The sequence below is a fragment of the Gopherus flavomarginatus genome, chromosome 9 (assembly GCF_025201925.1).
Source record: "Gopherus flavomarginatus isolate rGopFla2 chromosome 9, rGopFla2.mat.asm, whole genome shotgun sequence".
Taxonomy (NCBI): domain Eukaryota; kingdom Metazoa; phylum Chordata; order Testudines; family Testudinidae; genus Gopherus; species Gopherus flavomarginatus.
In genome coordinates this window covers 58,866,835-58,891,564 of record NC_066625.1, presented here as the reverse complement: position 1 = coordinate 58,891,564, position 24,730 = coordinate 58,866,835, and the positions used below count along the sequence as shown (strand labels likewise).

At 43.8% G+C, this 24,730-nt stretch overlaps 1 protein-coding gene across 1 annotated transcript; it reads left to right on the top strand.

The window, feature by feature from the left end:
* The first annotated feature begins 965 nt into the window (after positions 1 to 965).
* Positions 966 to 19,867, top strand: APH1B (aph-1 homolog B, gamma-secretase subunit). Its single transcript, XM_050967104.1, is given in 7 exon segments — positions 966 to 1,030; positions 1,032 to 1,070; positions 2,473 to 2,643; positions 4,667 to 4,740; positions 6,080 to 6,202; positions 18,637 to 18,764; positions 19,333 to 19,867. Coding segments are annotated over 7 exon segments (768 nt in total). The 3' UTR covers positions 19,501 to 19,867.
* Positions 19,868 to 24,730: the final 4,863 nt, after the last annotated feature.

Genomic DNA, 24,730 nt, shown 5'->3' with positions numbered 1-24,730 from the left:
GGCCTCAACTGGAGTATTGTGTCCAGTTCTGGGCATTGCATTTCAAGAAAGATGTGGAGAAACTGGAGAGGGTCCAGAGAAGAGCAACAAGAATGATTAAAGGTCTTAAGACATGACCTATGAAGGAAGGCTGAAAGAATTGGGTTTATTTAGTTTGGAAAAGAGAAGACTGAGAGGGGACATGATAGCAGTTTTCAGGTATCTAAAAGGGTGTCATCAGGAGGAGGAAGAAAACTTGTTCACCTTAGCCTCTAATGATAGAGCAAGAAGCAATGGGCTTAAACTGCAGCAAGGGAGATTTAGGTTGGACATTAGGAAAAAGTTCCTAACTGTTAGGGTAGCTAAACGCTGGAATAAATTGCCTAGGGAGGTTGTGGAATCTCCATCTCTGGAGATATTTAAGAGTAGGTTAGATAAATGTCTATCAGGGACGGTCCAGACAGTATTTGGTCCTGCCATGAGGGCAGGGGACTGGACTCGAAGACCTCTCGAGGTCCCTTCCAGTCCTAGAGTCTATAAATCTATGACTTAGTGAGCTGGCCCTGTAGGCTTTACAGCCAGCAGCTTGCTGGGAAGGGGGTTGGGATCGCTCCTACTGTCAACAGACTATTACAGGAGCTGGTGGGTGCTAAGCTTACAGCACTTCAAGTCAGGAGCGGTGAGGACTGTAACAGAAAGGGCTAGTCCAGCCTCCCTGCTTCAGCCTGACGTGTGACTCCAGTTACACAGCCAGAGCTTGTGTCAAGTCCTCAGGCTTGCCCTGAGCCCGCCCCAAGTGCGCGTCTCCCACCTCCCCCTGCTAGCCCTGATCCCACCAACAGGGCTGTGGGCTTGGGGAGAATGCGCTGCTCTGAGGAGCCAGCAGGAGGTCAAGGCCCTGGTTCGGGCTCCCGCCCAGCAGAGGGCAGTGACAGCGGTGGGCTTTGGGTGAGGGCATGTCTGGGTCTGGGTCAGGTTCCTCCGCCATGACCGCGGCCGTGTTCATTGGGTGCAGCTTCATCGCCTTCAGGCCGGCACTGGCCCTGTGCGTCTGCATCATCGCCGCTGCGCCTTGTCTTCCTCATCGCTGGGTGGGTGAGCCAGGTGGGGCCTGGCCGGGGAGCGACACCTACCTGGGCCTCCTGAGACTGCTCGGCCGTCATGCAGCGTCTGTGCAGGGGCAGGTGGGGAGGAGCCCCTAGGCGCCCCCCCCCCGGGCGTCAGCCCGTTCCCCCCCTCGGCGGGAGGAATCCCCAGTCCCCTCACTCTGGGTGTCAGCCCCTCCCCCGATGGGAGATACCCCAGACAGTCCTCAGCCCGGAGGCTACCCGCCCTCTGCCATCGATGGTAGAAGCCCCCGACCTCACGCCATGGCACGAACCTCTCCTCCCACCTCCTGGCAGGAGAAGCCCCCAGACCCAGGTGTATTTGAGGTTGTCACCTCAGATCCCACCTGAGTGTATCAGCCTCCTGTTCCCCTAAAGGCAGAGAGAGGTTGCATCTCTGCAAAACAGCAGGACCCGCCCGTCCTCTGCAAAGGTCTGATACACACATCCCAGTTAGGGAGAAGTTAAGTGTGTGGGGAACACCAGCCTAGTAATAGGGCATGAGCCCCCCCCAACTCAGGGTGTTGGGTTTAGTGGCACATGTGGGAGACCCCAGCCCCCATTCCAGATGTGGGCAGCACAAGAGGACCAACCCTTATTAAAGGATCACATTCTCCAGTGATAGCCCCTAGTCATGTATATATGAACCAGACAACAGAAGTAGGGGCTATTACTAGAGAATAAGGATAGGGGAAGGGCGGGGAGTGAGTCTCCAGACAGTTGTGATTCTAAATTGGGCAGACTCCTGGGTGCTTTCTCTAGACCACATAGCCATGATGACAACCCTGTGTTAACAAGAATTTGCTCCCAAAGGACAGGATTAAAACCACATTTAGCAGCCATTCCCAAGTTCTTTGGCTATGGTAGGAAATAGATGTCAGCAAAAATAGTTTTTAGCAACAGTGCCCCCATAACTCATATTGAAAATAACATAGCCCAGTCAAAACCTTTTCACTGTTGTCTCAGGAAACATGGTTGAGAGTGGTCAGTCCACTTCCTGCAACAGTTCAGTTTCCTTGTGTAGTCAAGGCTCTCAAACGGTTTTCTGAAACTATTTTAATCACAGTATGCTCTGTCTATATTGGGGGTAAAACTGTTAGTCTAAGCTGTTTTTTTAAATTAGTTTGTCAAATAATTTACAGTATTAGCATGGTAAATGGGGTTTGTGGGAGAGTATGTGTCTGCTTTGTCACCCACTTCAATATAGATCTTCCTTGTCAATGCATCTCCTGCGTTGAGAAATCCCTTATTAGAGATTTTTAAACACAAACTATGGAATCTTTATTTATTTATTTAGGTAATTGAATAGTATGGTAGTATGCACGATGGGTTGTCTCCTCTCTCTCCTGCTTCCCCTTCCTTCCTTTTTTTTTTTTTAAAACTCTAGAGGTTTCTTCTGGCTGGTCTTGTTGCTGCTTTCTTCCCTTGTATGATTCATTGCAGTGCAGATTGGTGGGCGCAACAATGCATCAGTAAAGAAAAATTTGCTCATCTTTGGAGTGGTGTTCTCTGTCCTGTTCCAGGAAGTCTTCCGATTTGCCTGTTACAAACTGTTGAAGTAAGTTAAATGTTTCTGGTGTCTCTTAGGCCTTGCCTACACTGCCACTTTACAGCGCTGCAACTTTCTCGCTCAGGGGTGTGAAAAAACACACCCCTGAGCGCTGCAAGTTTCAGTGCTGTAAAGTGGCAGTGTAGATAGTGCACCTGGTAGCTACTCCCCTGGTGGGGGTGCTGGTGCTGTGACTACACATCCATGTTAAAGTGCTGTTGTGGCAGCACTTTAACGTTGCTAGTGAAGACATACCCTTACTCTTTCGAGGCTTATACTGAATAGGTAGCCTGTAGTATGCCAGCACTCCTCTTACGGCTTCACCAGTTTCTGCATAATTGGAGATTTAATAAAAGTCCTTATGTTACAAAGAAAACTTTCTAAACGTGACTTGAAAATCAGGTTTGAAAGTGTTGTATTATATGAAGTATTCAGATAAAAATAACAGGCCTAATAGACGCATTAATGTATGACTGTTTTCTCTCCTATAATAAGACTATCCTTGAGTATAGAAAGAACTAAAAAATAAATAACTTGGGTCTCATCTGTCAAGGATCTCCATTAAAAAAAATTGATTGTTAATTATAACAAACTCCAGTGTTTCAGCATTATATTTTGACATTTTCGTGAATTATTGTCGTCCCCTGCTTGTGAGTTTTCCAGAATTTCTGATTCGTCACTGCTATATCAGTAATTTAGTTATTAAAAACTCAGATTAAATCTGTGATCCTATATCCCTAAGCAAAATGAAATCTGAGAAATATAGCATCTAGGAAAAAGTTTTAAAATACAATGTTTTTATTTCTTTAAATTCCATCTAAGTCTGAATAGAAAATTAATACAGGCTGGAAAACTGGGGGAACTGAGTAACAGTGTCATATGATGGCATTTTAGATCACGATAATTTACGTCCTGTGGCTATGAATGCTGTAGAAACAGCAGCTGAGTGAACATGGCTGACACCAAGAACAACAGCTTGTCTCACTGACCTCAATAAGAAATGCATTGCATGATGATATGTGGCATCATTTCATGTGACACAAATGTTACTCTCCACTGCTACCATTTCTGCAAAAGAATCAGATATCAAATTCTTCTTTTACAAGTATCATCACAATTTAGGTGTTGGCTAAAAATATTTGCAAAATAATCAAGGTATCTGCTTTGGCAATTTTATTTCAAAAACCAGTGAATGGAGGTAGATAAACCAGAAGAAAATCTTTATTTTTGTTCTTGGCATCAAAATAATTGGTATAAACCCTGTAACAAGTTCTAACAAATTTTTCCAAATTCTTATTAAACTAGTAAACTGATTTTTGCTTGGATAAAGGTTCTTCAGGTACTTGGCATTAATTTGAGGTTTTAACATTTGAGTCTCCGAAAAGAGTGTAGACATGGGCACTGATCCTGCAAAGAATTAAGCGTGTGTTTAGCTTTATGCACTGTGAGCAGTCCCATTTAAGTTATTCAACTTAAGCATATGAGTAAGTCTTTGCAGGATCAGGACCAAGATATAGAAACTGTTAGAGCTAAAACCCCCCATTAGGAATTCCGCTGAACAGGTTGAAATGTTTGGCTTAAGTTTTTCCTGGGTCTGTTTATCCAGAACTAAAATATTATAGGACGGGCTGGTAACACCATCTATTATGAAGGCTGCCCAACAATACTTGTTACAATATCCTTTTTTCAGTTGTGTATAACTTTTTCTATCTTCATCCATATGGTCTGAAATTTTCCATGCTGGATGTCTACCACAGGGTGAATTTTTTAGAGGAAATTTCAGCCAAAATATTTCAGCCATTTCTGAGAATGGGACTACGAGAAAATAAGTTGTTTTGCCCATGTTGAAAAATTCTGATGACCTTTGCTTTGAAAAGCCTCCCCCCATTCTTTGCATATAATTATTTAAGTGGCTTTCTTGTTTCATTTAGACATTTAAAAATAAGATCTGACTAGTTTGAAGTAGCAAAGTTGAAAAATAGAATGTATGGACATTAAGGTATTACTTTTAAAAATATTGTCTTTATTTCAGAAAAGCTAATTAGGGCTTAATGACTATAAGCCAGGAGGAAACCATACCCATCTCTGTCAGACAGTTGTCCTATGGTAAGTTGAAATGCAGTCAAAACTATTTAACTTGTACCCAAAATAGTCATGTTAGAAAAAAAAGTCATTTGTAAAATGTTATAGCCACAGAACATGTTAACTTTTGCATGCAGACTGTGTTTATTTGCTATTCCATTTTTATTTGTTTCACAAAGTCTTATAGACTCCAACAGGCATGTAAAAACTTACTTTATAGATGTTCAGATTACGTAAGGCAAAAGATATCAAAATAATTTTACCATTAACATCAAAAGGAAACTGTTAATGAAAAGCACTACAATTGCTAAGAATTATTTTCTTAAATTCAGAGTCATTTTACAACCATTGACTAATTCTTTCCAGCGCTCCAGGAGCTAGGTAATTATTTTCATCCCTACTTCATAAATGGGACTATTAAAAAAAAAACAAAGGTGCCCAAGATCCTAGAGGCAATTACTGTGAGAATGAAGATTAGAATTCAGGAATTCCATGTTTTCAGTTCTCTGGTTAATCTACTAGACCACACTGTTTCTCAAGATCTCTTTTTGAACTCAGTTAATTTGTGTGAAGATGACTAGGGTTGTGCTGAAATATGAGATGCAGTAAAACTATGATTCTACTTTGTCATGAAGCATTATGTTAATTCTGTATATTTCTTTCAATAAAGTTCAGTCTCTATAGTTTTCAGAAATAAATATATTACCCTTTTTAAAACAATCATGTGGCTTTAGCACTCGTGAAAGATAACATGTTAACAGCTCTGAAAAATGAAGTTCTCTCTCTATGGAAGAGATGTTATATAATAGAGGTAATATCAGTGCCCACGTAACCCAGCCAGCATACCTCAACCTTGATCTTCCAACATACCTCTTATCTTTTGGGGTGAGATGGTGCTTCAGTCTCCAAGCCCGTTTTGTCCTTGTCTCTTCTAATAAAACTGCCATCAGTTGAGAGGAGACAATAATATCTGAGTTCTGATTCTAGCTCTGACATGGATTTGCTCTATGGTCTTCGAAAAATCACTTAACCTCTCTCTCCCATTTCCATCTTGAGGCAATGGGAATAATATTTGTTCACTTCACAGCAGAATTGTGAGTGTTGGTTGATGTTCATAAAGCACTTGAAAGATGTAAAATCCTCTGTGAGTTCTAAGTATTATTCTTCTCCTTTGTCACAACCAAAGAATTAGTTGGTTTCCAATAAAAATATAACGTAGGAATGAAATGGAGAGATTCCTTAGAATTCTTTTGTCTTTGAATATGACTTCACTTATAAAATCTTGCCACCTGCAGGTAATGTGAGGATTTGTCTAAAGACTTGTAATTAGTCTCTTGTGTGTTTGTGTGTGTTCTTTGCATAGTGTCTGGCCTGGGTTTTGCGATCATGTGTGGAGTATTTTCTCTTGTGAATATCCTGACTGACTCCTTGGGACCAGGCACAGTGGGTATTTATGGAGATTCTCCTCAGTACTTCCTGTCTTCTGGTAGGTAAATCTGTGCATGGGATTGTGACCTGGTGATTGTTGTGGGGGCTGAGGGGCAAGTGAAGACTGAATTTATTCAGTCATTTTTTCTGAAAAGCTCTTAACATTTCCTGGTATAAGTGGCCCATGGAAAACTTTATTTAACCCATTATGAGGGCTCTGACTGTACTGTGAGATATTTGTGTGTATCTTAGTATACGTTTGAATAAACATAACTTTCACTAAACAGTTACGTTAATTTTTGGCTCATGAAGCATAAGATTAATTAAGAATTCAGCTTTCTAAGAAATATTTTACTAGTTTTGCCTCTAGACATTCGGGGTCCCGACCACCAACTGATTGGAAGTCAATCTCACATTGGTAAACATCCAGCATTCGGTGTGTTATTTTTCTGCAACTTAAAATCTGTTGCAAATATTTAAATTTTGGTGTACTTTAAAAAAAATTGTTTCAGTGTAATAAAATAGAGGTTGCAATGACATCAAATTATAAAGAATGTAAATCACTTGTATTTATTTATGTATTTTCCTTTTCCTCTAAGAGTATTCCTCCCATATATGAAAGTCTAAAAGGACTATAACACAAATTAGGGCTTTGACACTGTTCTTTCTTATTTTACTATTTTTTTGAAGTCAGATCTGTTTGTCATTCTGATCTTGATCATTGCAAAACTAGAGTACCTCTTTAGGTAATGCAAAGCTAAGGAAAACACATTTTTTCTGAATGAGGCTTGCTGGACACCTTGGGTGTTTATCTCAAGGTTGATATGTAAATCAGATCACCCAGATCTTGTCTAAATAATGCCCCTAGTAATATGAAAACATCAACTTTGAATTATTGCAGAAGAATAGAACAAGAGTAAGATAGATTTCCAAAATGTTATGTTTTGAAGAGCGTATATGCTTTACGTTATCCGTGGTCTCTGGTAGTGTTTTCAAAAGAGATTGATTGGGGATTCTTTCTTCTAGTGGATGCAAGCAGTGTACATTCATTAAAACTTGCCATCCTGTAAGGCAGACATTTCATCTGGAATTGAAATGAAATAAAAATTAAAGGACCATACTTCAGGCCAGACTGTTTAAACATATGCTCGCTGTTAGACTCTGGTAGAGAAAAATAAACTCTCTCTGCTGGTGTAGTGGCTGGTAGAGAGAAACAGATTCTTTGTGCAAGTTCAAAGGGGTGCATTACAAATTGGTAGGAGAAATTAGATTGTTTGACTGCAGCCCTGAGTGAGTTTGGCTAGGTCCTGGCCTCTGTCAGGGCCAAATATTGTTCTGCTTTGCAGAAATACCAACTCACTCATCTATTGTTTTCCTTAATGGCTTTTGATCTCTCCACCATAAAGCAGATTCTACAAGGGTTGCCAGGAAGGAAATCACTCCTGTCCCTGTTACGAAAGCATCAGTTATTCACAGAGGCATGAATAGTGGAGAAGCAAAGCAGAACTGTTGGACTATCATAAGGTTTGCCCATGATTTTAAGGAATGTCCACTCATTCGTGAATAATTTTGGCAGTGTAGGACATGACAGGGTGAGAGGTACAATAGGTTTGATCAGATTTAACAAATTTTAAGTTGTCCCTATTTGTTAATTGCCTTACTTCCTAATTATTACCATTAATTTGAGTTGCCAGGGACTTGGTTTTGCTTGTTGAACATCACAGAACAATAAATTGTTCTTTTTGTGTATGCAGAAAGCAAAGAACCAGGCAGAAAAATTTTAATGAAAAAGTTAAAAACATAAAGTCTTCATTTCAACACATTCCCTTATTCCCTCTCCCTTCCTTTGCATAGAGACTTACAAAAGGTAAAATGCTTATTTGAAATTCCCTTACACATGGCATGATATCTTGTTGAGAAATAAGTGGTTCAGTCACTTTGTGATAGGTGTCTGTTATTCAGTCCTTTTTCTTAAACCAATAGAACACAGAGAGGAGAGTAACCTCCCCCCGCCCAAAAAAAAAAAAAAAAAAGGCAGCACTAGTCTCTGCTGGTTGTAAGGCCATTGCTGAAAGATCACAGAAAAAGTACACAAAATATGACCCAATTTTATTGATTCTGAATACCCGTATCAGTGGTAGAAGCCTGTAGAAGATCTTGGGAAGAACAGTAGAAATGTGAATCCATAAATGTATAAAGTCAGTCTAGATCCTGACATATTTAAGAACACCATATGTGTGTTATTGATTGTATAGAAAGCTCCATCATTTTTAAACATTTATATTTGTGTTGAGGTAAGATGTGTCCAAAACTATGCACATTGTTTACAAAAACAGACAGTTGTGTAGCTAACTTCATTGGCTACAGTGTTACAATTAATCTCCTGATGCCTCTTTAATTAACTATTGTTGCCACTTTACCAAGTGTAAGTGTGTGTTTGTGTGTAGAGAGAGAGAATAAAGTGTCGCTGCCCTTGACTTTCTCTTCAAAACAACCATTAGACCAGGGGTGGGCAAACTTTTTGGACCAAGGGCCACATCTGGGTGGGAAAATTGTATGGAGGGCCAGGGCAGGGAGTTGGGGTATGGGAGAGAGTGTGGGGTACAGGAAGGGGCTCAAGGCAAGAGATTGGGGCAGAGGAGGGGTGCAGGATGTATGAGGGGGCTCAGGGCAGGGGGTTGGGGTGTGGGAGAGGGTGCAGGGTGCAGGAAGGTGCTCAGGGCAAGGGATTGGGGCAGAGGAGGGGTGCGGGTGTACAAGGGGCACAGGGAAGGGGTGTGGACTGGGGGAGGGGGCTCAGGGCAGGGGGTTGGGGTGCACAGGGATGCAGCAGGGGGCTCAGGGAAGGAGTTTGGGGTGCAGGAGGGGTGCAAGGTGCAGGCAGGCGGCTTTGGGCAGGGAGTTTTGGGGCAGGGTGCAGGAGGGATTCGGGCTCCGGCCTGGAGCCGCTTACCTAAAGTGGCTTCGGAGTGGCAGCGTCGCGCATCGGGGCCAGGGCAGTCTCCCTGCATGCCTGCCCTGGCCCCAGCCCTGCCCTGCTCCAGGAAGCGCTGTGGCCCCTGAGGGAGGGGAGGGGGGGCTCTGCATGTGCTGCCCTTGCTGCGCCTCCAGGTACCTTCCCTGAAGCTCCCATTGGCTGTGGTTTTCTGTTCTCGGCCAATGGGAGCTGCAGGGGCAGTGCCTGGAGGCAAGGGAATGCACGGAGCCCTCTGTGCCTGCGCCCAGGGGTTGCAGGGAAGTGGTGCCAGCCACTTCTGAGAGTGGCGCCCATGGCGCCAAGGGGGGCAATCCCACTGGCTGGATCCAAGGCCCTGAGGAGCCAGATCCGGCCTGCAGGCCATAGTTTGCCCACCCCTGCATTAGACACTTTGTATTGTGATTAGTATACATTTATATGGTGTATATTGTAATCCCACAGCACTTTAAGGAACTGTAAACTATAAATACACAACAAGAAAGTGTCCAGCTTTCTTGTTGCACAACAGGTGTTCCTAAATTTCCTGTTGTGGTTAAAACTTTAAATCAAACTGTTAAGATGTGTTTATGAAGAAACTGAAATGTTCTTAACTAAGTGTCCCAATTTAATGTTGCAATATTTAGTCCCTAGATGGTGCCATCTCACATCATTGTGACTTCAAATGGTTCTGATTTCATGTAATTTCAATATGTTGCTAATTTTGTTTTAAGAGAAAAGATAAGAATTAAACTCTCCATTTCCATTTTAGAAGTCCCACTTTTCTCAGATTGCAAAATATAAATATTTTATTCAAAGAAGAACAGTGCATTATTGAAATGTTATGTTTGATTTCTTTGAGAGCACTTGTTTTAATCGTACCAGATGCTTTTGACCTTAGCTTATACTTTTGAAATATGAGATCTTTTTTATTAAAAAGGCAAGGTTTTTTTATATGGATTTGTTTGATTTTTTTCCCCCTTGAGATCTTGTGAACATGCTCAGTTGGAGTAGACTGATAGCTCATTTATTTCAGTTGTCTGCCTCCTGCTTTCTAAACTTGGATAGTTGTGTATTAATTGACTAGATTAATAAAAACCCCAATCTAATGGAGTGGAGAGAACAGTGACTCAGATACATGCTTTCCTCTTATCCTAAGACACCATAGAAAGAACTCTATGTATTAAAGGCAACACAAAGTGACAGCTGAAAAAGGTGAGCATTCAACTTCTGTATCAAAATTTCATATATGAACCCTAAATCATGGTTTGCTTTATATCAACATTACAATCCCTAGAGCAGGGGTAGGCAACCTATCGCACGCATGGCAAAGTCGGCACGCAAGCTGATCTTTCAGTGGCACCCACACTGCCCGGGTCCTGGCCAGTGGTCCAGGGGGCTCTGCATTTTAATTTAATTTTAAATGAAGCTTCTTAAACATTTAAAAAAACTCATTTACTATACATACAACAATTGTTTAGTTATATATTATAGATTTATAGAAAGAGACCTTCTAAAAATGTCAAAATGTATTACTGGCACGTAAAACCTTAAATTAAAGTGAATAAATGAAAACTTGGCACCCCACTTCTGAAAGGTTGCCGACCCCTGCCCTGGAGGAAGTTCCAAACCTAAAGTCCCTACACGCTTTTTCTGAATAACCCTATTTTTAATATGAACATTTTCCAACTGGCTGCTTAAGTGGTCAGAAAACAAAATATGAGAGTTTTTTTGTCAAACAGTTTTGACACATTTTCTAAGCAGCTGTAAAACTCAATATTGTAAATGGAATCTACCTTAGTGCTTACCTGAATGATTGTTATTAGTAAGATGATGTGTTTCAAGTGACAAGTAGTAAACTACTATGGTATTCAGCTGTTTGTTTAGCTAAACTCTTACAGTATGTGAGTCAGGAATAATGTCATTATATAATCACAGATGTAGAGTTGTGGTATAAGTTTTTTCATTTTTGCAGCCTGGCCAAGGTGAAGTGAGTTAGGTGAGTATTAAGACCACTTGATAGACATCAGAAATTAAGATATTGAGAATAAATTACTTGACCAAGGCCACACAGTAGGTGCGGGGCAGTTCTGGGTTAGAACTCAGGTAGTCCTTGAGCCCAGAAACAAGACTTCTGTAGGTGGATGTTACAAATCATCAGTCGTCCTTGGGAGTGGGTGTGGTCTAATGGATAGGGCGTTGGACTGAGAGTCAAGAGATGTGGATGTCATTCCCAGCTGTACCGGTGACCTTCAATGTGACCTTGGGCAAGCCACTTCCCGTTTTTGTACCTCTGTTTCTTTTTCAAGTGATTGCTCATGTGTATTCCCCAATAGGTGTGCGTGCTCGCCACGTGCACTAGTGCGGAAGTTTTTCCCCTAGCAGTACCCATAGAGGAGCGTCCCAGCAACCCCTGGAGTGGCGCCTCTATAGCGCGGTGTAAGGGGCACTTTGCGCTGCCCCACACTCTCAGTTCCTTCTTGCCGCCAGTGAAGGTGCTTTGGAACTGTTCTGCTCCAGATTGTCTGCAGCTTTCTTCTAGACCTCTTGTTCGTTCATTGTAGTAGTATCTATAGGTGAAGATTAATTTAGTTTAGTGCGCCCGGGTCAGGGCATGCTCCATGCCCCAAGTCGTGCAACACTTGAAGGCGGCCAATGCCAGTGAGTGATCTGCATGCAGACTGTTTACGCTGTCTGGAGGGAACCCATCTCAGCGATCACTGCGAGATTTGCAGGTCTTTCAAGCCTCAGACCAAGAAAGAAAGGGACATTAGGCTCTGGGCTATCCTGATGGAGTCAGCGTTGACCCTGACTCCGGTGCGCTGCTTCGAGTCGGCACCAGGTGCTGCAGTGTCGGTGCATGATGACCCCTTGGTGCCATCTACCCATCGGCTCCGCTCCCCATCTGTGGGGCATGCCAAGAAGGCTAAGAAGAGGACTTTGCTGCAGCGGCACCAGAGCAAGACTGGGGAAGAGGCTGGACCCATGTTGGGCAGTCCTCAGTCCCCATAGGCCTCCAGGCCTCCAACTCAGGTTGAGTGGAGTAGCCCGGCCCAGTCAGAGCAGGCTTCCCTGGATGTCTGGATGCCCTCCATGCTAGAGGCCCTGCAAGTGGCTCGGGACATTATGTCCCTGCTGGTACCAGGGGCACCACCAACGCTGGGTCCCCGGTCCAGAGGCAAGCCACCGCGGGGATCTCCGCAGTTGCCCCCTGCTTGGTACCATTTGCGGTCGAGGGAATCTTCCCGATGCCGTTCGCCACTTAGCGACCACCCCATGCGTAGTCCACACCTGTCACCGTCGACCCCCACCAGGTGGTCTGGCTGGGTTCTGACTAACAGGGGTTCCAGGCACCACTCTGCCTTGAGGAGCAGGCCCCATCGAGACCGAGACAGATGGCACCGAAGGTCCTCATCTCCGAGGGGCTTCCGTAGCCAATCGCGACATGAACGTAGACACCGTTCCTGTTCATTGTCTTGTTCCACAACCCCGCCACAGCACCGCTTCCGCAGTCCTGGGCATCAATTGCGGGCACATTGCCGCTGCAAATCCTCCCTCCGGAGCCGATCGCGGAGCAGCTGCTACCGGCGGTACCATTTCTCCACATCAGGATCATGGTCTCCTCTTTGGCACCGTTCCTGCTGCTGCCGCTTCCCCCAGTCCAGGGACAGGGACAGGTTGTACACCAGCCTGGCCTTCCTTTGTAGCTGTTGATCGATGGGACAGGCCAGTCAGGCTGAACAGCCTGCTGTGCTGGTGACTGTCATAAACAGATAGTTAAGGGTTAATGTCTCTTTTACCTGTAAAGGGTTAACAAACAGGGACCCAAACACCTGACCAGAGGACCAATCAGGAAACAAGATACTTTCAAATCTAGGTGGAGGGAAGCCTTTGTTTGTGGGTTTTGGGTTTGGGTGTTGTTCTCTCTGGGTCCTGGACGGGACTAGAGGTGCAACCAGGTTTCTGCCAATCTCCCTGCTACACTCTCTTATCTATTCAGAATACTGAGTAAGTAAAAAGGCGGTTATAATCTTTTAACTTGTTTTTCTTTATTTGCAGATGTGTACTTGCTGGAAGTAGCTTAAATTGTGTTTCTGCTGGAGAAAGCTTCTTTCTATTGTCTATAAGCTATAAAAACCCTGTATATTTACCATCTTGATTACAGAGACAAGTTTTATGTTTTTTCTTCTTTTATTAAAGTTTTCCTCTTTTTTAGAATCTAATTGATTTTTTGGTTATCTTTTGTAAAACACCAGGGAAGGGAGTCTGCACTCACTAGGGAATTGGTGGGAGAAAGGAAAGGGAGGAGGGAAGAAAAACCTGCTCTCTGCGTTTATCTCTGTATCTCTCTCCGGGGAAGAAGGGAGGGGGAAGGTAACATTCCTCTCGGGTTGGTGATTCAAGGAGTTGAATCAAGGTGGTCTCCTAGTGTACCCAAGGTGGGAAAGAGCTGGGAGGAAGAAAGGAGGGGGAAGGGAAATGGTTTATTCCCCTTTGTTGTGAGACTCAAGGAATCTGGGTCTTGGGGGTCCCCAGGGAAGGGTTTGGGGAGACCAGAGGGTATCAGGCCCTGGAATTCCTGATTGGTGGCAGCGCTACAGAATCTAAGCTGGTAATTAAGCTTAGTGGACTTTAGGCTAGTACCCATATCCTGGACGCTAAGGTCCAGAGTTGGGAATCATACTATGACAGTGCCACAGCAGGTGCAGTGGCACCAGGCTCCTTGGCTTGCACCGTGGTGCCAATGGGCCCTGTGGCTCCCGATGCAGAGGGGGTTGGTTGGTTTTCGGAGTTTCAGAACAGCCGTCAGCCTCCCTTTCCCAGCCTCCTAGAAAGGAGTCAATGGGACATGCACTTTTGGTTCAGTTCTCGGAGGGCGATCAAATGGTGGGACCCCCAGTACTGGGGAGTTCGCAGAGTACTGCGCCCACCTCCTCACCCTCCCCTGATGATGTGATTATGGCCCCTCCTTCCTCTGTCCCACAGGAAGACTCTAAAGCCCAGCAGGAACTATTGAAAAGGATGGCATCAAGCCTCAACCTTCAGGCCGAGTAGGTGGAGGAAACCTCTGACTCCCTTTTCAACGTCCTATCGGCCTCAGTACTGGGCAGGGTGTCTCTCCCACAAACGCCTTGTGGCAAACCCCAACTTCTTTGCCCCCCATCTCTAAGAGGGCTGAACAGAAGTACTTTGTGCCCACTAAGGGACATGAATACCTGTACACCCACTCTGTCCCCAACTCCCTGGTGATCAATTCAGTCAACCACAGGGAGCGGCAGGGCCAACCAGCTCTGACTCCGAAAAATAAAGACTTAAGGAGGCTGGACTTATTTGGGAGAAAGGTTTATTCATCCTCGAGTTTCCAGTTAAGGGTGGCAAACCATCAGGCTCTCCTGGGTTGGTATGAGTTAAATCTGTGGGGCACTCTTCCCAAATTTGAGGACTTCCTCCAGGAGCGTGACAGGAAGGAGTTCAAAGCTCTGGTGGAGGAGGGTACAGCGGCTGCCCTGGCAACCCTGCAGGCAGCCTCGGATGCGACAGATACAGCTGCATGGTCCATGGCCTCCGCGGCATGCAAGAGGAGGGCGTCATGGCTCCTGCTGTCTGGACTGTCCAGTGAAACGCAGAACTCCTTGCAGGACCTCCCATTTGATGGTAAGGCCCTGTTTTTGGAACAGACGGACGTGAAGCTGCATGGCCTGAAAGATTCCCGCACTACACTTAAGACCTTTGGCGTCTATGTTCTGGCTCCGGCTAGACCTAAGTTTAAGCCTCAATAGGCTCCCACTCAGACCACTCATTCTAAATATGAGTGCAGTTATAAAAATCACAAGACTATAAGAAATGCCCGCAGAGGCAGTCCCGGTCTGCCCCCAAGCCTGGGTCATCCAAGGGTAAACAGGCGGGGATCCTACAGCAATAAAGCTTCCCTTCTCCAATCAGTTTTGAGCTTTTCTCCTGGAGTGGTCGCGGCTGACCTTGGACTGATGGGTCCTCAACACCATCTCCTGAGGCTACACCCTCCAATTTATCTCTAACCCGCCCAACCACCCTTCGCCCCGTCCCTCCTGGAGGACTTGTCTCACAATGCCCTGCTCGAGCAGGAGGTGGGGTGGCTCGTTGGCTTAGGAGTGGTGGAAGTGGTGCCAGTGGAGTTCAAACGCAAGAGGTATTACTCCCACTATTTCCTTATCCTGAAGGCCAGCGGGGGGGCTCAGGCCCATCCTGGACCTGCAAGGCCTGAACCAGTACTTGGTAAAGGTCAAGTCTCTCATGGTCTCTCTGGCCTCCATCATCCCCTCCCTGGATCCCTGGAACTGGTACGCCACCCTCGATCTGCAGGATGTGTACTTCCACATCCATATATTCAAGGAGCACAGGCGCTTCCTCCATTTCATGGTTGGACAGGAGCACTACCAATTTACAGTCCTCCCGTTTGGCCTATCCACTGCTCCCAGGGTATTCACAAAGTGCATATCTGTGGTGGCGGCCTACCTCAGATGTCGTGGGGGCCAGATCTTCTTCCTCTATCTGGATGACTGACTAGAAACAGAAAACAAAATATGATAGGTTTTTTTATGTGCATAATTTTGGACACATCTTACCTCAACATGAATATAAATGTTTAAAAATGATGCAGCTTTCTATGCAATCAATAACACACATATGGTGTTCTTAAATATGTCAGAATCTAGACTGACTTTATACATTTATGGATTCACATTTCTACTGTTCTTCCCAAGATCTTCTACAGGCTTCTACCACTGATACGGGGTATTCCGAATCAATAAAATTAGGTCATATTTTGTGTACTTTTTCTGTGATCTTTCAGCAATGGCCCTACAACCAGCAGAGACTAGTGCTGCCTTTTTTTTTTTTTTGGGCGGGGGGGACTACTCTCCTCTCTCTCTGTGTTCTATTGATTTAAGAAAAAGGACTGAACAACAGACACCTATGGATGAAATGCCCTTTTTTGTTTACTCCTTCCTATAACTCTTGTATTCATTGTTTTGCATGTCCTAAAAGCGATTCAAACTAGGCAACCTGGACTCTTTTGTACCTTTCCATTTTAAGTAGTACATTCAAGAAGTAACATTTAAAACAAAGATTTATTTTCACCTTTTTATACATAAATATGAGCAAAGTCTGTAAAAAAATATATTCGAGGACTTTGAAATTTAACAAATATACATGACCCACAAACCTAACACTAACTATTGTGGGTTCTCTCAAAATATTTAACAATAAATCTTGATACCTATATCAGTTTGCTTTTTGTGCATGCAGTAACTTAGACCAAATCAATGGACTCCTCTGGAGTAAGATCTTTCCCAGTTCTCCTCATTTGGGCTGTAAAGGGAGGCCTTATTCCTCTCTGGTTCAAGTTCAAAACACAGCTAACTCTTTTTTTTCTTCACTAGCTCATTCCCATTTGAGTTACCTTCCCTGAAAGGAAACTGTAAGCATTGTGTGCTCCTAAAGGAACATATGTGATGTTTCTAATCCTTTGGAAACCAGAACTGTCACTTCATCCAATTATGTAACTGCCTAGTTGACATGTTTGAGTCCTTTATGTTTTCAAGCCACCTCTACGCTACCTTATTGTTTATCAGGAAAAAAATAGTGTTCTCTGCATTTAACAAACATTCATGTTAACAAAGTGAAATTTCAGTGTGGTGTGTTGTCTTGCAGTAGGTACCAGACATCCCGCACCTGCCTGCGCTATTCCTGGCATTTGAACATTTTCATCTTAAAGTGGCATACGGCTGTCCATCATATTACTGATTTTTTTTTGTGGTGCCTAGGGGGGAAAACATGGGATATTTTTGTGTAGTTTGTGTATTATTGTATTTGGTTTTACTTGTGTTTTGATTAAATCACAGGGTATCCAAAAATTGTCCTTGTCTGTTTACTTGACTGAGTTGGGAACTAACACTGGTACCCGATGTCTTGTTTGATTTTCCTTTAATGGTGCCAGTTACATAGCACTTTTTATAAAGTCTTAATCTTGAGAATATTTAAAAATGGCTTCCTTTTAAAGGGGTGTTGCCACGTGGATTATGCCTGAAGTTTACATTTTCTAAAAATATAGAGAAATGTATACTATGTGGTTATTTAAAAGAAAACCCAAACCCGAAATACTATAAAGCAAAATAGTTATTTGCATTTAAATTATTCCTCTGCAGTTTGGCCATACAAACCTTGCAGCATTTTCCCCTGTATAATTATGGCCCAAGCTATATGAAATGCAGAAATAAACAGCAATAATTGTAAGAAATACATTTGATTTTTAAAAATAGTAATTGGACCAGAGCATGTGGAAGTGAGTGTAGAGCTCACCAGTTAGGGTACTCACCTGGAAACGGAGACCCAGGTTCCAGTGCCCCCCCTCCATTGACTATTTAATTATTTTTATGCAATGGAACAGCTTCAACAGGAGAGAGTGAGAGAACTCTGCCCCAGAATACCCCAGACCCCAATGATTAGGACACTCTCCCAAGAGGTGAGACACCCCAGTTCAAACCACTTCTCCACATCAGGCAGAGAGGGGAATTGAACTTAGGTTGCCCACATCCTTGGTGAGTGCTCTAACCACTGAGATAAAAGCTATTAGACAGGGGCACCTCCTCTTCTGCTCCCCCCGCCTTTTTGCATGGGATTTGGTGTGCTCTGAGCATGCCTACCATATCTGTCCCCTCATGCAAGATAAATTGGGGACAGCCTATTATGAGAATCTGGTGGGGCTGAGGTGCACAATAGTTGCCCAAGTGCCTAGACTGAGGCAGTTGTGCTCACTGGCAGAAACTTAGGCACCCAGGGTTCTTTCATGGTGGAAATTTAGATGCCTACCAACTTTAGGCACCTACAGAGCTAGGCAGCAGCTGAGCAGACATTTGGGGGATCTCGGTGGCACATAAATGTTGGATTGAGGTGCCTACATTGTCAGTTAGGTGCCTAAGTTCTTTTGTGGACCTAGCCCTTAGTTCCTTTCTCCTTTTTGCTGTACAATACTAGTAAGCAGGATTTTCTTTCTTTCAATTAATTTTGAAGTTTAAAACCCATTTATTTATTTTTTGTCTTTGCTTCAGGATATAAATGTTTTTTCAGGTTATAAACGTGACTTTTACCCACTTTCCTACCTCTTCCAAAATATGGATTTGAAATCCTCTGCTGGAAGACAAGGAAAACAGTCCCTGTTTCTTATGCATAGTGAAGGAGGAGCAGTAGATCCAATCAGTTGTGTGAATAGTTTTGCTACGATGTTGTATAAGTCCTGGGATAAGCACATCAGAACCAATCATTTAGGTAAAAATATATGTGGTTTTGGCTGCCTAGCTATATTACATTTACAGCTCTTGCTAGTGTGTGTGCAAAATACATAGAGTTTTGTGTTCTCTTGTGTAGACTGTTGTACAGGTATTAATGGATACTCATACTGCAAGTTTGAATCAGAAGTTGTGTGGATGAATGAAAACTATGTATGTTTATACATTTAATGTCTTACCAGTAATGAGGACTAATGATGTGCTATCTTTCAGCGTTCATAACTCTGGCCATTGTTCTGCTGCATGTATTTTGGGGCATTGCATTTTTTGATGCTTGTGAAAAGAAGAAGTGGTGGGCACTGGCACTAGTCATCCTGAGCCGTTTGCTGGTATCAGGTCTGGTGAGTTCACCTATTGTGATATATTCTTAAAGTCTGCTAGATTGATATGAGGGGAGGGGAAGAAGTGAATACATTTCTGGTTAGGGCTGCTGATCATGGCTTTAATAATCAAACAGAAGTGCTAATTAATGAATTATTTGTAGGGTGAAAGCCAAACAAGTGTTTTCACTCAAGCAATTGTTTGTCTGATTCTAAATATCCAGTAACTTTCCAGTTAGGGGATATATTTGTCCTTTGCATTATTTGCCTACCCCATCCTTCTTAAGTGGTCTTTTGTAAGCATTTTCGGTACAAAATAATCTAGGGTCACAAGATGCACAGCAGCTAACTGTTGAAATGCAGCAACATTTGCAATGAAGAGCGTCAGTTAGAGCACTGCCAAATGCAGAATTTTGGCCGAGATACTTGGCAAACTCTTGATGTCTTAAAAATTATCCCCCTGGCTTGTTAGTATCCAGGCAGAGCAGGCAGCCTGGATTTCTAAAATCTCATCTGATGACAAGAACTTTGGATGTTAATTTAATTGTTGCTGTTCAACTGAACTATGATTTTTCTTTTCCTTTTGCAGATTTTCCTGAATCCTCAGTATGAAGGCAGCCTAGTGCCATCTTATATTTTCATGATGCTTATGGGTACCTGGGCTTTCTTCACTGCTGGTGGCTCCCTTAGAAATCTGAAACTGTGTCTGATGTGCAGAGACAAGGACTTCCTTCTAGCCCACCAGCACCCCAGATAACCTCTAAGCATCTGGATTTTACCCATCCATTTCTCTACATGTGCTTTCACTAAACAACTGGTGCCTTCTTGACCTTTCTTGAATGCAAAGTTGAGATATATATGTACTCCTGTGTAACTTGGCTTCTTTCAGGCAGCTGTCTGAACTGCATATGTGAGTGAAATCTCCTTAAGAGTACCCAAAAATTAAACAGTTTACATGTTAGCTGCTGCTTTGTGCACTAAGTTTGGGCTGAGTTAATAGAACAAATGAACACATATCAAACATGGATAGACTAGATTTAAAACTAAAAGGCTATCTGCTAACTTCAGTTGTGAATTGCACATCCACTTTGCTATGGAATTAATAAAGATAACATTTTATTGTGCCACAATGAACTTTTCGATGCAATAATGAAAAAACACAATTTTCCGATGGTGTTTTAGCCAAAGTTAAGATGTTTCCTATTTTAAAAAGCTATAATATTTAATAGTTAGGCTTTTTGAATTGTTAAAATATGTTTTAGAGCATAGGGCAATAATGTCTCTGTGTAAATATTAGAAATATACCTTCAGGACTATGTTGTTTGTATAGTAGAGATGACACACAAAGGACCATAACTTTTTCTGACTCCTGAAAATGTACTCAGGGTATGTCTACACTACAAAATTAGGTCAATTTTATTTAAGTTGACACTGAGCCTCCATTTTAAGCAAGTCGATTCTATGTGCCCCACTATGCACATTGTGTCAACGGAGTGCATCCTCACTAGCAGGGCTTGCATCGACTCAAGGAGCGCTGCACTGTGGGTAGCTATGCCATGGTGCATGGAGCCGAATGGAATGTTGGGTTGGGCTTGCAGTGCCTCATGGGACCAAAACATTTGCGCAGGTGGCTATGGGAACATGGCATTCCACGACGCACTTACCTCCCTCCCTGAAATCAATAGCAAACAAATCAAGCCTTTTTTCCTAAGCCTGAGTTACCTGTGCAGACTCCATAGCACAGCAAGCATGGACCCCACTGAGCTGTACACTGTTGTGAGTATTACAAACACTTCATGCCTTATCCTGCAGTATTTGCTCAGCCAAAGCAGGAGCCGCCGTGCAGAACAACATGATGGCACTCAAGCAGCCCTGCTTGAAGCCATGGAGTGGAGCAATTCGCAGCTGCTGGTGACAGTTGTGTATCATCTTGACACGGTGGAGTGCTGCTTCTGGGCCCGGGAAACAAGCACTAACTGGTGGGACCACATAGTTATGCAGCTATGGGATGACAAGCAATGGCTGGAGAACTTTTGAATGTGCAAAGCCACTTTCATGGAACTGTGCGAAGAGCTTTCCCCAGCCCTGAAGTGCAGTGATACTAAAATGAGAGCTGCTCTGACAGTTGAGAAGGGAATGTGATAGCTCTGTGGAAACTTGCAACATCAGACTGCTACCAGTCAATGGGGAATCAATTTGGAGTGGGTAAATCTACCATGGGGTCTGTTGTGATCCAAGTTGCCAGGGCAATCAATAGATTTCTGCTAAGAAGGGTAGCGACTCTGGGAAATGTGCAGGACATAGTGGATGGTTTTGCCACGATGGGGTTCCCTAACTGCGGTGGGGCGATAGGGATATGCATTCCGTCTATCTTGGCACCACCTTGCCAAAGAGTATGTAAATCAAAAGGTGTACTTCTCAATGGTGTTGCAAGCACCGGTGCATCACAGGGGCCATTTCACCGACATCAACGTGGGATGGTAAGAAAAGGTGCATGATGTGTGCATCTTTAGGAACTCCACTCTGTTCAGAAAGCTGCAAGCAGAAACTTTCTTTCCAGACTGCAAAATAACCATTGGTGATGTTAAAATGCCAGTCATGATCCTGGGAGACCCAGCCTACCCTTTGTTCCCATGTCTCATGAAGCTGTACACAGGCAGCCTAGACAGCGATAAGGAGCGGTTCAACCATAGGCTGAGCAAGTGCAGAATGGTGGTGAATGTGCCTTTGGATGTTTAAAAGCCCACTGGCCAAGTTTGCTTACTAGGTTAGACCTCAGTGAAAGGAATTTCCCCATTGTTGTTGCTGTGAGCTCCATAATATCTGTGAAACAAAAGGAGGAAAGTTTCTGACAGGATGGTGGGTGGAGGCAGATCCTTTGGCAGCCAATTTTGAGCAGTCAGACACCAGGGGAATAAGGAGAGCACATTGAGGTGCACTGCATCTCCGTGAGGCTTTGAAAACTAGTTTCATCAATGACCCACAGTAATGTGACACTCAATGTTGTTACTTACCTAGCTGTCCCCTTCATTGCATGTACTCCCTTGTAAACTACAACCATGTTAACCGCTGTGTGCTTAATGAATAAAGAGCCTTTTCTCCTCAATCCATTGATTTTTATTATGCTCACAAACACTGAGAGACAGCAAGAAAAGTAAGATAACCTGGGGCAAAAGGGCTGATAACATGGGGGCGGGGGGAGAAGCAAGGACAGCTTGCTTACATTTGCACTGAACCAACAATCAAAAGTGTGGGAATGGGCACCTTCTGGTCCTTGTACCCTCCCCTGCAGTTGAGTGCAAGGGATACGTGGAACTTGGTGAAGACGGCAGCTGGTTCACCATAGGCTGCAGCAGGATTCTAGCGTTCAGCTGCCTTTCTCGAACCTCAGCCAGACGCCTCAACATGTCTGTTTGCTCTCTCATAATCCACACCATCTCGTCCTGCATGTCACACCTATCTTCCCTGCATGCTCTTCTGTCCTCATGGTCGTTGTGCAGGCTTTCCAACAGTGCAGTCCTCCATGCGCTGAGCTCTGTTTTGTCACTCTCAGAGGTACGCATTAACTCATTGAACTTGTCTCCCAAGTCTTCTTCTTTCATCTTCTAATTTGGGAAAGTCTGTCCCGGCGTGGAGGATGCACTTACGGACAAGGTTTCAGCTGCAAAGAATACAAAGCACAGGCATTGCATTGACAGTGCATACATTGTTTCTGGTGCAAGGTTAAATCTTTTAATAAAAGAAACATCCCTCAATGCACTTCCCTGCAAGCCGAAACTTAAGGAGAACCGCTGGCTACAGCAAGAGTCAGTTTGCTGCTACAGCCATGGTGAGTAAGGCCACAAGGCATGGGCAAGAGGTCTTGTGCTGCAACGTTTGTTAAGACATCCTTGGGATCAATGGTTGCAACCTCAGCACAACCCCCTTTCCCGTAGCAACCTGGATGGTGCTAGAGGACAGGCACCAGCATAAAGACCCACAAATAGTTTGATTGTTACAAAAGCAGCTTCGGGTTGGGGTGGAAGGGAGACAAACAGGAAGCACTGCCCTTCCCTCCCCTTTTTAATACATGGTGATCTCTTCCAAGCACACAAGAGGGCACTCTTGGGAAAGTATGGTTGTGTGATCCAGAATTCACCAAACGGGTGGATTATTTATCGAATTGCTTGCAGTTTAAGGACTAGCATTTAAAACCTTCCCCTATGTGACCATAAGTGATATCACTTTCCTGAGGGTAACAAAAGTGGAAAGGGAGCAGATGCAGCAAGTGTCTGGGTACTTACGCTGCAGTGCAATTGTAATAACCTTAGTCCCAGATTTGGACCTTAGCGTCCAAAATATGGGGGTTAGCATGAAAACCTCCAAGCTTAGCCACCAGCCTGGACCTGGTACCTGCTGCCACCACCCAAAAAATTAGAGTGTTTTGGGGCACTCTGGTCCCTCTGAAAAACCTTCCCTGGGGACCCCAAGACCCAAATCCCTTGAGTCTCACAACAAAGGGAAATAATCCTTTTTCCCTTCCCCCCTCCAGGTGCTCCTGGAGAGATACACAGACACAAGCTCTGTGAAACTACACAGAGAGACTCCCCCTCTCTGTTCCCAATCCTGAAAACAAAAAGTACTTTCCTATTCCCCCAGAGGGAATGCAAAATCAGGCTAGCAATCCAACACACAGATCTCCCCTTGATTTCTTCCTCCCACCAATTCCCTGGTGAGTACAGACTCAATTTCCCTGAAGTAAAGAAAAACTCCAACAGGTCTTAAAAGAAAGCTTTATATAAAAAGAAAGAAAAATACATCCAAATGTCTCTCTGTATTAAGATGATACAATACAGGGTAAATTGCTTAAAAGAATATTGAATAAACAGCCTTATTCAAAAAGAATACAAATCAAAGCACTCCAGCACTTATATTCATGCAAATACCAAAGAAAAGAAACCATAGAACTTACTATCTGATCTCTTTGTCCTTACACTTAGAAACAGAAGACTAGAAAGTAGAAAGTACTTCTCCAAAGCTCAGAGAAAGCAGGCAGGCAGACAAAAGACTCAGAGACTAAATTCCCTCCACCCAAAGTTGAAAAAATCCGGTTTCCTGATTGGTCCTCTGGTCAGGTGCTTCAGGTGAAAGAGACATTAACCCTTAGCTATCTGTTTATGACACGCCCCCCAAATTGCAGACAGTGGGGAAGCTCACTGGCGGCGATTTCCTTCTAGAACTTGAAAATAAACAGATTAATACAACACATGCACTGTTACATATACCCCTAAGTATTTAACTAACAGACTTCTACATTTTAAGAAAACTTTTTAACTACTGAATTCTGGGAAACTCTCACGGGAGAGTGCATCAGCTACTTTGTTAGAAGCTCCTGTGATGTGCTGAATTTGAAAATCAAAATCTTGGAGAGCTAAACTCCAACGAAGAAGTTTCTTGTTGTTCCCCTTGGCAGTATGAAGCCACTTTAGTGCAGCATGGTTAGTTTGTAGTTGGAACCGCCGTCCCCAAACATATGGGCGTAGCTTTTCCAGGGCGTACACAATGGCATAGCATTCCTTTTCACTGACTGACCAGTGACTTTCCCTCTCGGACAGTTTCTTGCTGAGAAACACGACAGGATGGAAGTTGTGATCTGTTGCTTCCTGCATGAGCACTGCTCCTATACCACGCTCAGATGCATCTGTGGTTACTAGGAATGGCTTGTCAAAGTCCGGGGCCCTGAGCACAGGGTCAGACATGAGCATCGCCTTAAGCTGGGTAAAGGCCTTTTGACACTCATCAGTCCACTTAACAGCATTTGGCTGGGTCTTTTTGGTCAGGTCGGTCAGTGGGGCAGCGATTTGGCTGTAGTGTGGTACAAATCGCCTGTAGTATCCGGCCAAGCCTAAGAAGGATTGGACCTGCTTCTTGGACCGTGGGACAGGCCACTTTTGGATAGCATCCACCTTGGCCTGTAGTGGGTTTATGGTTCCTCGACCCACCTGGTG